Source organism: Tamandua tetradactyla, chromosome 3 (assembly GCF_023851605.1).
Source record: "Tamandua tetradactyla isolate mTamTet1 chromosome 3, mTamTet1.pri, whole genome shotgun sequence".
Lineage (NCBI taxonomy): Eukaryota > Metazoa > Chordata > Mammalia > Pilosa > Myrmecophagidae > Tamandua > Tamandua tetradactyla.
In genome coordinates this window covers 8,779,768-8,795,204 of record NC_135329.1, presented here as the reverse complement: position 1 = coordinate 8,795,204, position 15,437 = coordinate 8,779,768, and the positions used below count along the sequence as shown (strand labels likewise).

General features: G+C 54.3%; 1 protein-coding gene across 4 annotated transcripts in view; it reads left to right on the top strand.

The window, feature by feature from the left end:
* The window catches only part of DNMT3A (DNA methyltransferase 3 alpha), a 132,950-nt gene that overhangs the window by 45,131 nt on the left and 72,382 nt on the right, over positions 1-15,437 (top strand). For all 4 annotated transcript variants that reach the window (XR_013172325.1, XM_077152297.1, XM_077152296.1 and 1 more), the window contains one exon: positions 9,862-10,110. Coding sequence is in view for 3 of the 4 variants with exons in the window: in XM_077152297.1 (XP_077008412.1) it covers positions 10,048-10,110 (63 nt within the window). In the remaining variant the exon portion in view is untranslated. The remainder of the gene's footprint in view (positions 1-9,861; positions 10,111-15,437) is intronic.

The following is a 15,437-nucleotide window of genomic DNA, read 5'->3' as shown; positions in this document are numbered from 1 at the left end:
CTCCAATACCTTCTACTGACGAAGCTTAATGTCATGTCGGTTGGCAAAGGAAAAATATTTAAAAGGCCCATGTCCATTTTCACAGAGCCAGCAGTGTAGGGTGAAATAAATCGATAATTGGTACAGACTATCCCTTTGGCTACTCAGCTTCCGTGTGTGCCCTTCTGCATGCATGTGAACTCCCAGGACAACAAAACAGCACTCTTTTGACCAAACACGGCATGGTTACTCTTACAGCTGAAGAAGTTCTCACCCTTTTCCCCAAGAAAGGAGTCCCAACAGCCCCTGTATCAATCCCTAATTATATTAATAACTTTCCAAACTCAGTCACAATTCCACTGAATATTCTGTTGCCTAAAGGCTAAATTATAAAGATCGCTTCCCATAACTTGTATATAAGGTAATGGGAAGGAGAAGGAAGAATATGGCCACCATCTAGAAGTACACACACTTGCACATACCAAGTAAGTGGAAATCCACCACCCCCTGCCCTCATGCCTGTTTGGCCGGGAGGCTGCGTTTGCTGGCTGGCTGCCTTCTCCCTCTACCCGTTCTCTGTGTCCTCTGCACTCAGCCAGAACCTCAGCTGGCCAGCACTCTTTTATCTGCTGGGGTGACACAAACCTTCACTCCCCAAGATTCCAAATCCTGCTGTTTATGGTTTTCTGTAGTTTTCCATTAGCCTTTACCATTGAGTGCGGCAGTTCTGAGGTGCCCAAGAGGATTTCCAGGGTTTGGGCGCCATCACCCATGCCTCCATCATGTAGCAATAACCCAGTTTCTCCTTGGCAACTTGGATCAAGCACTCCAGCTGGAGGACTAACTTATTTCTCTGTTAGTTTCGTGGGGTAAGGGGCCCGAGATAGCCAGGGGGTGGGTTATTGTCCAGTGAGCCACTGCTGGGTCCCCTGGGGCGTGCATTCTCCCTTTCAGGATTAAGACCTTCAAGCGCCCAGTTTCAGAGGTAAGGGTTAGGCAGGGGTAGAGGCGGGGGCCTAAGGAGAGAGTAGGTAAAGGGGGTCTGGAGCTGGCAGGTGTGACCCATTCTTTAGAAAAGCCTGGAAAAGCAGAGAAATGCAGGTGTGGCCCATCGGCCACTGGAGAGGCCAGAGCCAGAAGCAGGCCCCGCCGGGGACCCCATGCTGGCTCTCCGTCAACGTCCAGCCTCGAGAGGGCCTCGCTGCGCTGGGCGCCTGACTCCCAGGGCCCGGAACACCCCAGGGGGCAGGGCCTCTCCCCACCTGCGGACTTGGGAGTGACGCTCCTTCAGGGAAGTCTGCAGTGGCTCACTTCGGTTCTCGAGAACAACTTGAGCTCCTTTAGAGCATCTATTTTGGGCATAAACCTTTTCTTTCTGCTTTTGGGGCTGTGTCATGGTAACCATTAGCATGAGCAGAGGCAATGTGGCCTCCACAGCAGCAGCAGGTTTGGAGTGATGAGAAATGCTTGCATTGGCGGTGCCAGGGATGGCGGCGCCAGGGCCTCGGGGGTGGGGGGAGAGCCACAGGCCATCCAAGGGTGACTTTGCAGCCAGAACAGATGAGCTTTGGTGTGGGTAAGTGGATGGTGGGGTAGTTGGCCCATGGCCAGCAGCGCCGGCATTCAATGGACAGCTGGTGGTTAGGGCAGGAGTGATGCTGCTGGAAGGCAGGGCTGTGGTGAGACTGGGCATCTCATGCCTGTTGTGAGGGGTCAGGCCCTCAGGATCTCCCTCCCTGTCCCTTCTCCTTACCCAGCCCAGGCTGGTAACCGAAAGAGGCTGTAGTGGGCAAGGGGAAGACATAGCAGGGAGATGCCACCTCCTGGGAGGCCCTGGATGTCCCCCTCAGCCCTCAGCTGGCCCCGGCACTTACTGCCGCCCTGGCAGATGATCGCATGGGCCAGGGCTCCAGGTGCCTTCCTGCCTTTGGAAGCCCGTGGGACTCATTTGCACCTCCTCCTGGGCTCAGAGAGGAAATTCGGCCTTGAAGCTGTACCGTGTGGGCTGGTGTCCTATCAAAGGCACGGAGAACTGCGCTGAGCTGCTGCTGGGGTCGGGGTTTGTTGTGCTCCACCGTGCCCAAAGGCCGCCATGATCTGAAGTCTCCAGAGCTAGCAGACCTGGCCCTGGGGCTTTCCAGCTGGCTATCTCTCTAAGCCTCAGTTTTTTCTCCTGTAAAACGGGAACCACGAGAGCACCTGCTTCACAGGATTGTTGGGAGGACTGAGTGGAACGGTGCCTGTCCTGTAGCATAGGTCCTGGCACATGCACTGGGTGCTCAGTAATTAGTTGAATGAATGAATGAATGAATGAATGACTCCTGCGTTTGGGCAGGGCACTGAATCCTAGGATCAAAAGGTTACATTGCCTTCCTGCCAACCCACTCCACCCCATCCCATCTGCCCCCACGGTGGACGGGCCTAGCCAGGGAAGGGAGACAAACTGTTTTCTGAGCAATCCATACCCCAAGTTCATATAACTCAAGCAGTCACATGCTGAGTGTGAGAGATCCTGATGCAACAGGCTTGGTTTTGTGTCTGGTTCCACCACTCACTCACCATTGACCTTGGGCAATTGTATTAACTTTTCTATACCTCATTTTACTCATCTGGAAAATGGGGATAAAAATAGCCCCCACTTCAAAGGGTAGGTGTGAGGATTAAAAAGACATTGAAGTTGAAAAGCTGTATTTATAGTGCTTGGCACGTTGCAGGAGCTTAATTATTAATTATCATGAGCTCCTGCTTGAGTAATCTACTCTTGTATGCACTCCAGGGCCTTCAAGACAGGAGAGACAACTGTGGGCTAGATAGTCAGGCATGAATAACTGTCAAGATTTATTGAGTATTTTCTCTGTGTCAGGCACTCCTGTAAGCATATTTAATGCACTTCACTTTAATTTTCACAGAGCCCTAGGAACTGATATTTTTCCCATTTTGCACCAGAGAAAACTAAGGCACAGATTTTTGCCTCTGGTCACACAACTGAGAGGAATAAGGCCAGGGTTTGGACCCACTCCGCCTGCCGCCCACCTCGACCCTGCGCTCTGCCGCCCGCCGTGGGGGAACACCGTGGGGTTAGCAAGTGAGTCAGTGCCGCGTGGGCCACATATAACAGAGCCCCACCCACGCCAGGGGAGTGACGGCTCCGCTGTGGGGGCCGCGCTACCCCTGCTTCCAGGTCCAGCCTGGTCCAGCGGCCCAGGCAGTGGCTTCAGTATTTGGTCCCCTGTCTCCACCTCTTGGGCCTTTATTCCAGGGCAAGCTCTCCTCACATGGTGGGAAGACAACAGCCAGCAGCTCCTGACTCACATCCGACCAGCATAGCTTCTTTCCCTAGCCCTGGTAAAAAATAAAAATAACTTTTTTAAAAGTTCCAGGAACGCCTCTGATTGGCCTGCTCACTGCTCACTCTGTGGCTGGGGTCAGGGGCGGGGGCAGCTCACCTACAGCCAACACCCCGTGAGAGTATTTCCCCACCGGAAAGGAGGAGAGAGTAACTCGACCAATGGGAACAAAGTCCACCACAGGAAAGGTGGAATTCAGGTAGAGGGAGGAGGAAAGACTGACCACAGGGACTGTCAAATATTTTTTCAACAATTCAGATAGAGGACCTGAGATGGAGAGGTAGAGGCTCTTATGGGTGATGACATTAGGACTGGTTTTGGAGGAGCAAGGTGTGGGTTTGTGAGCGGTCATGGTTTTGTTTGGGGGAGAGTTTAGTCGCAGGTGGGCCCTCGTTAGGGTGAGAGTGAGATAAGGGTCGGGCGCGGTGCTGCTTGGAGCCCGGATGGAGATGAGCCTCAAGCTGGTCAATTTGTTGTGAAGGCTGGGGTTGGTGAAGAAGGTGGCAGTGGTGTTAGAGTCTGGGGGTAGCAGTGGGACCTGACGTGGCAGGAGGGTCTTGAAGCCCCTGTAGACAGTTGAACTGTGGGTCTTTGGCCTGGGTGGGGTGAATGAGTGAGCTGGGGCTGTGGCCGCGATGTAGGCAGCAGTGACATTCACACTTGGGAGGAACGTAAAGGAGGTGCACCAAGCTGTGCATGGGCTGGACTTGGTGGAAATGACGTGTCTGGAGAACACTTCACAGGGGATGGGGTGGGGTGGCAGTGATGGAGGCGGAGAAGGAGGTACCACTTTTATAACTAGTGATGAAACTGTGTGTGGGTGTGAGGAGCTGATAATGGTTATTCCGTGGGATGTGATGGTTTCATAGAACAACAGAGGTGGAAGGGCCTTAGAAATCTGGTATGACACTGTTATTTTATAGAGGAGAAACGGAGGCCAGATACCACCAATGGCTGCACCCGGGGCGAGAGCCCTCACTCCCATCCCATTCTCTCTTTTTACTTTCTCAAGTAGTGCATGCATATAATTTAAGAAATCCCATGGAACTATAATGCTCATAGCAAAATATGGCTGTTCTTTGCCTACTCCTACCCTCTTCCTCCTCTCAGACGCAACCATTTTCAATTCTTTTATGTTTCTTCTAGCAATTCTACATCTCCGTGTTTTATGTGCATATTTTTGATTCATCAGTTTTAGACATTTTATATTGATCCCTTATTTAGTGGATGAGAATTCAGCTCCCTTGAATGCCCAACCTTTCTGCTTCCTAGCCATCCTCCTAAATAGCTGTAGAGGGAGGAAGAGTCATGGCCCACAAAGAATGTCCACATCCTAGCCCCGTGAACCTGAGAACATGTTACCCACATGGCCAAAGGTTCTTTGCAGTGTGCTTCAGTTAAGGGTCTTGAGCTGGGGAGGTTATCCTGGTGTCTGGATGGGCCCAGTCTCAGCACAGGGGTCCTGGTAAGTAAGGAGAGAGGCAGGAGGGTCAGGGAAGGAGATTTGATGCCAGAAGCATAGTCAGAGTGATGAGATGTAAGACCCAACTGGCCATCGCTGGCTTTGAAGACAGAAGGGGCATGCACCAGGGGCCATGGGCAGGCTCTAGAAGCTGGAAAAGTCCAGAAAAAAGATACTTTCATACAGCATGCAGAAGGAATGCTACCCTCCCAACACCTTGATTTGAGCCAGTGAGAACCATTTTGAACTTCTAACCTATGGAACTGTAAGATAATAAATCTGTGTATGTTTTAAGCTACTAAGGTTGTGGTAATTTGTAACTAGCAATAGGAGAGTAAAATATTGTGTGTGGGGGGGTGTATGGGGTGGTACGTATACAAGCATGTATTTATACATATATACATTTATGCATATATATATACATATGTACATTAAATCAACATACAGTGTTTACATCTTTATGTCTAATGCAACTATTATTCACAGCTAAGCCTTATAGTGTACTATGATGGTTTTCTTGCTTTTTGTTTTTCCTGAAGTTAATAGTTACCTTATTATTGGTAATAAGGTTGCTAATTGGTACCAGACCTTCTAACAGTTTTCAGTATAATTTTCTATAAGGCAGCCACATTAGGTGATCAATATTTCAGTTCCACTTTTTTAGTTATCCACTCTCCGGCTCTCTGGACTGCTTGCTGTCTAGGTGCCACACAGGCATAGGTCGCCTTCTGTGACTTCCCTTTGTGGTGGTCCTTGGAAGCTCCTTTGCCTTGCTTCTGGTCAGAGTCCTCCTTGTTTTCTGGATCTCATTGTCTTCTCTTGCTTGGTTTACTCCCCAGTTTCAAGCACATTCTCCAGGATAGATATTCCTCAATATCAAATCCATTCTGTTCTGAGTTTAGATGACAAAGAGTATGGATAACTAAGGGACACTTATAGTTTCCTCAGGTTAAAGACATGGGTCAAAGGCAGAAGAGGGTCAAGGACAGAAGATAGGTCAAAGGGCAGAGGATAAAGGCAGGTCGAAGAGGTGGGTCACCACGCCACCTCCTGAGCTTTGAGTCAGTGCTGCTCAGACCTGAACTGACCGCCCTCCGTGCCTCCTGACAGGTTGCCGTGGCCCACCTCTTCACCAGCATCTGAGTTTCCCTTCCCTTTTCTCCTGGGTTGGAGCTCCTTAAAGGACACCTTCTTGTGGCTTCTTGAGAAAGCACGAGACCTCATATGTCTGAAAATGTCTTTATTCTATTCTCACATTTAAGTGATAATTTAGCTTGGCAGAGAATTATAACTGGTAAATAATTTTCTTATGAATTTTGAAGGTATTGGTCCTCTGTCTTCTTGCTTTCAATATGGGTGTTAAGAAAACTGAAACCATTCTGATTGCTAATCCTTTTTATGTCACTTTTCTCCCCTTCTCTGGAAATGTATAGGATCTTATTTTTGCCCCAATGTTCTGAAGTTTCACAGTGTGTGCCCTGGTGTGGCTCTGTGACTTTTCCATCAGGCAAAAACCCCTGCCTTCCAGTTCTGGGAAGTTCTTGAAGTATTTCATTGATAATTTTCTCCCCTCTGCGTTTTCCTCTTATTTAGGTGTGGAACCTTCTGACCAGTTCTACAATTCTCTTTTGCTTCCTTTCCTTTTTTCCATCTCTTATTCTTGTTAGTGTAAGCCCTTCTATTGAGTTTTGCATTTCTGCTAGCACAATTTTCATTTCTAGAAGCTTAAAAAAAAAGCATCCCATTCTTATTTCGCATATGAAGTACCGTCTCTAGATAAAGCTGTTTTTTTGGTTTATTTGTTCCAGTGTCTCTCCTCCATCCTAGAGGCTTCCTTCTGCCTGACTGGAAGCTCCGAGCACAGTGCTGGCACTCTTTGACAGTAAGAGCTACGACAGTCCACCCAAACAAGCCGTGCCAACACCACTGTGATTCTGGTATCAGTCCTAGCATCTCCTTAGGCCTTTCCTCCTGGACTGGTTAAGTTGTCCAGAGAAGAAGATAAAGGTCTGGTGGCCAGTGTTCCAGGAGCCCAGTGGGAGAAAGGTCCGGGGGACTCAGCCTGGGCGTTTAGTGCACCTTGATTTTGGTTTTGGTGCGTCACCTCAGCTTTGAACTGTGCCAGTCAGCTGTCTCTGCAGAGACAACCCCCCCCTCCACACACACACAACACACAGTTATACACTGTCTGGAGAATAAACCATCAGAGTTCTGGGGGGAACTGGGTTTACGGGTTGACTTCTTTCATTCAGCCCTCTTCAGTTTTGCACACACATCCTCTTCCCACCCCCCACCCCCACCCCACCCCTGAGTCCCCTGGTACCTGATCTGGCCATGCCTGGCATCTTCCAAGGGCTCTGTGTCATCACTCGGCTCTGACACTGTTGTCTGAAGTCAGGTTGTCACAAGTCTGCTTTCCAGATTCCAATACTTTATTGGTGGTGGTCAGCCCTATCTTTTGACTTTGTATCATCTTAAAGAAAAAAATCCTTTCTACTGAGTTTTAACTTGGATTTAGAAAGGAGTGAGATGTGTTGTATGTATTCAAAATCCCAATTACTTTTCCGCAGTGGTTTTGTAATTGAAGGAGTGATGACGGTGATATTTTCACGATGGGATTTCTTTAAAAAAATGTGCTTTTACTTGTTTGTCATAAATGTGATTCAGGTTCACTGTGGAAAGCAGATGTACAGAGCAGAAAATAAAAGCTGCCTGTCGTGGTGGCGGGGGCTTGGCGAGGATTCAGGGGGGGGCCGTGGTGGGTCTTGTGGCAGAGCCCTCAGCCTGGATGGTGAGGACGCTTGCCGAGGGACGCATGTGCTGCTGTGTCTGGACAGCGGGCCAGGAGCGGGCACTTCCCTGGGTGGGTCAGCTCGAGAAAAGAAGGATGCTTCTGGGGGCAGGGGGAAGCACTGGGTGGGGGTCGGGGGCCTAGGCTCTGTAGAGCTCTGCAGTACCCAGCCAGCGTGACCTCAGACCGGATGGTTCTGGAGGATGCCGGGTGCTTTCGAGGCATGCTCCCGGCAGGGCTGGTCCACTGAGGCCCACCTGGACCAAGGTACTGACCAGCCGGCTGTGTTTTCTGTAGGACAGATGTCAGGGTGAGGGGCTGAGGAAGAGGAGGAGGAAGGAACATTGCCTTTCCTTTCCTGGGCGTCTGCTCTTGGGGTCAGTGCCTGTGACATTCTGTTTTTCCCTGCTGCCTCCCTTCCCTGCCCCCTGGTAGCTCGGGCTTCTCTGAAATTGGTTTCTTTCTCATAGCTCCTGCCGGCGCAGCTGGCGCCTGGGAGTTTTGGGCCGCTGGGGGTTGTTGAAGCAAAGTGTTGTGTGCCTGGGTCTCTGTGGACACCCCCTCGGGGCCCCTGATGATGCCCCGCCTTGGGTTCTGCTGTCCCCTCGTCCACCTTGCCCAGGAGCCTCCGGCTGCGTGGGGGTCAGGGCTGGGGGAGCCTTGAGGGGCTTTGGGTGGGGTCTGGGCCTCATTCTCTTTTCTGACGAGGAAACCGAGGGCCGGAGAAGCCCGAGCGAGGAGCTGAGTGTCCTGCTCTCAGCTTCACCTTGCTTTCGTAGGTCTGGATGTGGGGGTGATCGGGGGTGATCAGGGGTGCTTGCGGTAGTCAATGGGGGTGGGTTTGCAAGGGACGCACGGGCGGGCGCTGGCGGAGCTGGGCTGCAGTGCCCAGACATTTTGGCCCCAGGCCCCACCCAGCCGGCTCCAGAGAGGACAGTCCATGGGTTCGTGCCAGCCGGGGCACAGCTTCACAGAGAGCCCCTCCAAGCTTCAGAGTCAGAGATGCGGGTTCAAGCCTCTGCTCCCAACCTTAGATTCAACATAAATCAGGAATGAGGGTAGTCACCGCGGAGGAGGAAGTGAAGTGCCTCTCACTGCTGCCACTTACTCATTTGTCCTGTGGAGTGAAGTGGTGTTCAGTGAGCCCAGCACCCTGCTAGAGGTGGGCCCAGGGCCTCTGGGGGTGGATAAGGCACCTGACACCCGGGGTTTCTTGAGGGCTCACCTGTGGGGTGAGTCTTGAATTTCCTGGCCCTAAGGAGGCCCCTCCTGGCTCCCCACCCACAGGACTGCAAGGCCTCCGCCTCCCACCTCCCCTCCGTGGCCTGGCCCTGGGGAAGGGGCTGAGGCTGTGCATTTTCCCGCTCCTGGTTTTCCAGGGAGCCCTGGCTGCAGGGGGGGTGGGAGAACCCGGCCAAGAGGGTGGGGGAGCCCGGGGGAAGCCGAACCGGGAACTGGAAGGGGAAGGGCATGGGTGGCCCGGGATCCAGCCAGCCTCCCACTTTCCCTCTGCTGCCAATCCCTCCCGGGCCCTGGCGCCTCTTGAGGCAGGGGCTTGCCCCACAGCTGACGGGGTGGGGGGGGCTGTACTCTGGGTTCCTCGGAGGGGGAGGGGTCCAGCGTACCGCGCCCCACCCCCCACCCCCAGCTGTGACCTGGGGCTCAGTCTCTGGGGGCTGGGAGAGAGAAGAGTCCCGGGGTTGGGGCAGCGGGCCCCCAGCGCCCCAGCGCCCCCTGCAGAGCAGCGCGCGAGCGTGGAGCCGCACGCCCTGGGCCCCGGCGCCGTCCTGGGCGCAGTGACACTCATTTCACTACATCCTGTGACGGCCGCTCACTTCCTCCACGTGGCGGCAACACCGCGGGCGGGGGCGTGGGGCGTGTGGAAGGAAAATGTCGCGGGGCTGGGGGTGGCTGGGATTTCCCAGGGGTCGGGGGTGGAGGGTGGGAGGGAGGGTGCGGGAAGTGTTCAAAGGTTAAAAAAAAAGAACCCAATGAATGAGAAGGGAAGGGAGAAGGCGGAGGCCGCCTAAGTCCCAGAAGCGGGGCCCAGGCGCCACGGCAAGGCTGAGGCTGCAGGGAGGCCGGAGGCGGCCCTGCCTCAGTCTCCCCGCTCTCTGGGGCCGCGGGCTGGCCGAGCGAGCGGCCGGTGAGGTGAGGAAGAGGAGCGAGGGCAGAGGAAGTAGGCCTCAGGAACCCTGGGGAGCCGGCGGGGGCCGGGCGGGGCCTGGGTTTGGGGGGGGGGGGGGGTCCTGCCCGGCTGACCCCTCTTCTCTTTCCCGCAGGTGGAGCCATAGGGGCCCAGACCCACAGGCAGAGACCAGGCCGCGTCGCACCCGAGGGCTCAGCACCGTATCTATGTTCAAGTTTTAACGGCGCTTTAAAAGACCAGGATAATTCCTTACCCAAAGCCAAGCAGCCCCCCAGCCCCGCGCAGCCCCAGCCTGCCTCCCACCGCCCAGCTGCCCGCTATGCCCTCCAGCGGCCCCGGGGACACCAGCAGCTCCGCTCTGGAGCGGGAGGAGGACCGCAAGGTGAGGCTCTGCTGGGGACCCTCTGGCCTCGCCCAGGGAGGCGGTGGGCCCCGCCGGGTCATGACAGCTTATGTGTGCGTCTCCTCGGACTCCACAACAGCACAGTTTGGGGGTGCTGTGGACTCGCCTATTCTGGCAATGGGGAAAGTGAGGCTCGGGAATGTTCAGATCTGATGGGGGGGGCAGGGATGCACACCCAGGTGGGGTTCCCGAGCCCACACTTTTCACCACCTGCTGTTGGAGCAGAGGTCTGTGCAGTTGGGAGTGCCCAATCCTGCAGAGTCCCCACCCCGGGTTCCTTTTTGGGTTCCGCCCTTACTAGCTCTGAGTCCTCAGGTGAGTCACTTTTCTCCTCTGTTTTAACTGCCTCGATTTCCCCCTGGTATTCAGTAGCTTCTGGGTTGCCAAAGACAAAGGCCCGGTGGGCATGGAGGGCAGCCGCCGTGTCCCTTGGAGGTGGTGCTTTCCCTACCCCCCACCACGCCCCAACCCAGGGCTCTGAGCAAGTGTCACCAGGTGACCCTTGGTGTGGCTTCAGGCCATGGGACTGGTGACCTGGTTTTCAGAACCCCATGAGGAGTGACCTTGTCACTCTCCTGATGATCTCCAGGATGAGCCTAACTGTCAGAGGGGGTTATGTCAAGACCGATGGGAACCCCTGCAGGGTCCCGAAAGGTGCCTCAGGACATTACCAAGCTGTGTCCACCTGTGGGGAAAGCCACCCCTGAAACCCCAACGCTTGGACTTTGTTTCCCCACTCTGTCCAGTAAATTGATAAGCCCCAGGGCCACTCTTCAGGGAAGCTGTGCCAGCCATGGGTCTCCCTGGCATGTCATATGTGCTATTCCTTGGTTCCCATGGTTCCTCTGCCTTCCCTCCTCTTCCCAAGCAGGCAGAAGGGGTAGTGACACTTGATTGCACCTGGGAGGAGCATGTTCATGGGGCAGCAGTGTGTTATTTTGGAACAAGGGTGGAAGCCTGGACACCAGGTGCAGGTCCCTGAGCTGCTTCTGGGGCTAGAACTGGTGCAGGCCCCTTACCTGGGAGATGTCACTCTGCCCACCCTCTGGGGCAGCGCTGATACCTGCTTGTTCTCTGCTCACCCTAACCCCAAGCATGCTTAGCTCCCTCCTGGGCTCAGTCTTCGAGCATCTTTCCATGTTCTGGATAATTTTCATCCATTGTTCCACTGAGTCCTTGGAGACAGCCCATCGGTGGGGAAAGGACCGATGGCCCTAGTTTACAGCAGAGGAAGCTGAGCCCAGAGGGGACATGCATCTGTGGGGCTGCCCAGCTAGTCAGCCATGGAGCCAGATGAGAGCCGGTCTCCTGCCTCCTGGATCTGAGCCTTTCCCTCTGCTCCACCTGTGCCCCGCCTCAGATGGACACGCACCAGGTGTGCACAGGAAGCCTGGATACCTGCTCTCCCAGCATGGAGCCCTCAAAGTGCCATGGGGTGAGCAGCAGGGCAGGAAGCCCATATGTGAGCCCACTGGGCAGGGCCCCTAAGGGTGACAGGACAGAACCTGAGGGAAAAGAGTAGATATAGTCCAGGCCATCCCATGGAACTTCCAAGTGACTCCGGCCAGGCCTTGGATAGCCTGCAGCCCCGCAGCACCAGGGTGAGAACACCTGTAGCACAGGTGCTCATAAGTGCTAGCTGTGACCAGGGAGAATTCCCCTCCCCTCCCCTCCCCTCCCGTCCCCCAGGCCTGGCTCTGCTCCTCTGTCCCTGAGTCCCACTCAGCTACCCACTGTCTGACAGCCTGACACTGACACAGCTCCATGTCCTTGCACTGGCAGTGAGTGGTCAACCACCGCACAGTGGGGAATGTGTGAAGAGCTGGGCCTGTGCCCCATGCCCCTGCCACTGCCCCCTGGCCCGCAGTTGTGGGGAGCAGCACATCGGGCTCTATATTACAACAGTTCAGAACAGGGAAAGAGCACTGGACAAGGAGTCAAAACTCCCAGTCTCAGTCCTGAGTGTGCCACTCACGGGAGATGGGACTTCAGGCCACCTGGGCTTGGGTTTGCTCTGCTGGAGAATGGGGCCATTCTAGCAGTGCCTGTTTTACAGGGTGGCTGTGGAAGTCAGATGAGGTCATGGACGTGGAAGTGCCCTGCAGACAGCAAAGTCGGGTCCAATTATGAGGGATTATGATTGCTATTATTATCTACCCCTAGTAACTGCTGTGGCTCAGGCAGCAACAAACACACACCCAGCCCAGATCCCGCTGCTGACAGCACACACACGCACGCCGGCAGGGGCAGGTGGTCATGCCAAAAGACGGCAGCAACCCGGACAGACAAAGGCCAGGGCATGGGCTCAGCCGGGCGCTCCTCCCCAGCCCCCACACCCAGCCTGCTCTGCACATGCCGGCTCACCTGGCACCCCTCCCCAGCACCTCTGGGCTGACTCCACCAGCTCCAGGGAGCCGCCCAGGGAGGGCGGGCAGAGTCCCTGGCAGAGACACGGTGCTGTGAAAGCCAGGCCTGGGGCAGGAGAGCAGTGGAGCTGCTGCAGGGGCAGAGAGCATACATTTGGTTCGCAGTAGCCCAAGAAGTCTGGCAGGGTTGCCCCGGGCACCTGGTGTTAAGGAACTGCTTGGTGAGCCAGAGGGCAGGGGTGTGGCCACACCCACCCACAGGCCGCTTTCCAGCCTGGCCCCAAGTGTTCCTCCAGCTTCTTTCCCTGCCGCAACCCCCTGAACCTTAACCCCCAGCTCCACTCTGTTAACTCTGGGAACTGCCATACCTGTGTTTATGCTGTTCCCTCTGTCCTTTCCCTCATTTTCTCTCCTCCTTGCTGGCAAAAGCCCTTGCTCCAAGCTGCTAGGAATTGCACTTGGTAATGGGCCGGTGAGTGTCAACCTGCAGCCCCCAGCACCAGCAGCAGCTGTAGCATCACCTGGAAAGGTGTGAGAATTGCAAAGGCTGGAGACCCAGCCCAGACTGCCTGAACTGAAAATTCTGGGAGTGGGGCCCGGCTGTCTGGGCTTTACCTAGCCCTCCAAACAGGTTCTGATGTCAACATTTGAGAATCACAAGTGTGAATCATGTGGCCCCATAGCTGCCCCAGGAGGGCAGGACCCCAGCCATTTCTTCCAGGTGAATCCCCAGGGTCTGGAATAGCCCCCTGCAGAGTGGGTGCAGAGGAAATATTTTGTGGGTAGGATGGAAAGGAAAATGAGAGTGGATAAAACACTCCGCCCTCCTCCAAGGGAGCACCACCCCTGAACCCAGGAGCAGGTGGGGAGCAGAGCTATGGGGGCAGCCACACTTGGGGTTGGGTTCGCACAGAGGGGTCTGTGCGTGTGTATATCCCTGGCACCTGCTCACCAGTCCTGCTTCTCTTTGCCGTGCTTACCCCACCCCCACCATCCACATGGTGAGTAGGGAGGAGGTTGCTTAGGGAGCTTGAGGGAGGCAGGCTTTGCAGGCCTGAGCTCTGGGGCTGTGGCCAGGGTGGGTCTGCTGGGCAGAAGTGGCCACTGCAGAGGGAATTGGCCCTCTGCTCCTGTGCAGGGTGGCCAGGGAGACCAAGAGTCTTGGCTCCAGGGGTGTCCCGGAGGTAAGGGGCCTAGGCTGTGCAGAGGGGTGGGGAAGGATAGAAAGAACAGGAAAGGGACTCAAGGACACTCAGCCTTGGGGCTGGAAGGGCCTCCTCAGACCACCAAATATGAAGCTCATTTCCTCTGGCCCTAGAAATTACCAGCCAAGAGTCGTTGCTTATTGACCATCTGCCAGGCAACTCTTCTAAGCTCTGTACATGCGTTATCTTATTTCATTCTCGCAGTTGTTCCATAAGGCAGGCACTGTTTTCATCATTCTCTCTTATTAAGAACTAACCTGGGGCTCAGAGAGGTCAAGTCACTTGCCAGAGGTCACACAGCTGCTTGTCAGTGAGGGTGCTGGCATTTGAACCTGGGAGCCTGTGCTCTCGGCTTCTGGGCTTTTCCAGCTGCCCCCTATGTGTAGGAGGATGAAGCGAAGGGCCCTTCCCAGCCGTGATGCCCCCTAGTCCCACCATTTCTTCTGTTACAGGTTGAAGGGGGTGTACTTAGACTAAAAGCAGGAAGGTCAAAGAATGACTGATGGGCTTTCTCTGTGAATGGCGCTTTTGTCTACTGGGGGCATGTCCTCTCCAGCGGGAACCCATGTGCCCAGGCTTGAGTATGCAATTGGGCATACACTGTCCTCTCTGAAGATACCCCTGTAGACATACGTTTCTTTCTATTCCTTTTCTTTTTTTTTTTCCCTTCCTCCCCTCCTGCCTGCCTGCCTTCCTGGACAAATTGCTCTCTTCCTTCCCTCCCTTTCTCCTTCCCTTTCTTCCTAAGTAACTTTCCAGGTGCCCAGCACATAGTAGGGCTCCACAAGTCTGATGGATAATCTGAAAAAACATCCCTGGCAGACCCGATAGAGGAAGTGGGGCGTGAGAAGTTACAAAGACGAGTAGGACCAGCCTGCTCTCCGGAGTTCTGAGCCCGGAGGAAGGGCCTGTGCAGGACAGCTCTCCCTGACCACACCCTCTCCTGCGGGGTAGAAGCGGCAGCTGTGGGTGCAGGTGTGTGCTGAGGAGCACAGTGTGTGTGCGGGTGTGGGCATGTGTAGCTGGTCAGCCCAGAGACCTGGCAAGTACTGATTTCCCTTGGGCTTTGAACACTTCCACCTGGTATACAAGGCCAAGGGCACCCTTGGGTGGGTCCCCTGCCAGCTCCAGTCTCAGACTGTCTGCGCCCACCCCTGGGCAACCTCTCCCTTTACTGAACAAAGGGCTGGGCCTTTGCTTCGCAATAGTTTAAACAGCATCCTTAGTACATTTAAATAGTTACAGAAAAAAGTGGCTTTAAGCCTTACCTCTTCAGGACACAACTAATAATAATAGCCCATACATTTTTAGCTCAGTGGACTTTATTCGATGCCTCAGCATGTGCAGCAGATGTGTTATGTAAATAGGGCATGCTGTGAGCTGACCAGGACGGACAGTTTAGGCTTCAAAAGTCTCTAAAATTCTCTAAGTGAGACCTTGTCTGGATCACTTAGCCTTGCGGTCAGTACGGTCTTGGGTGGAGTCCATCGCACTCTGGAGACAGGACTGTGTTGGAATCTGGACCCCGACACTAATAAGCTTTGCAACCTTGGAGTGGGTACATGGTGCCTTATTAGTTTGAACAGTGGGTACATGGTGCCTTATTAGTTTGAACGGTGGGTACATGGTGCCTTATTAGTTTGAACAGCTTAAATGAGATGGTACATGTGATTAACACAAGGGCCTGGCACACATCAAGCTAGTTTTGTCATTTGTTTTGGATTTATCTACCTAC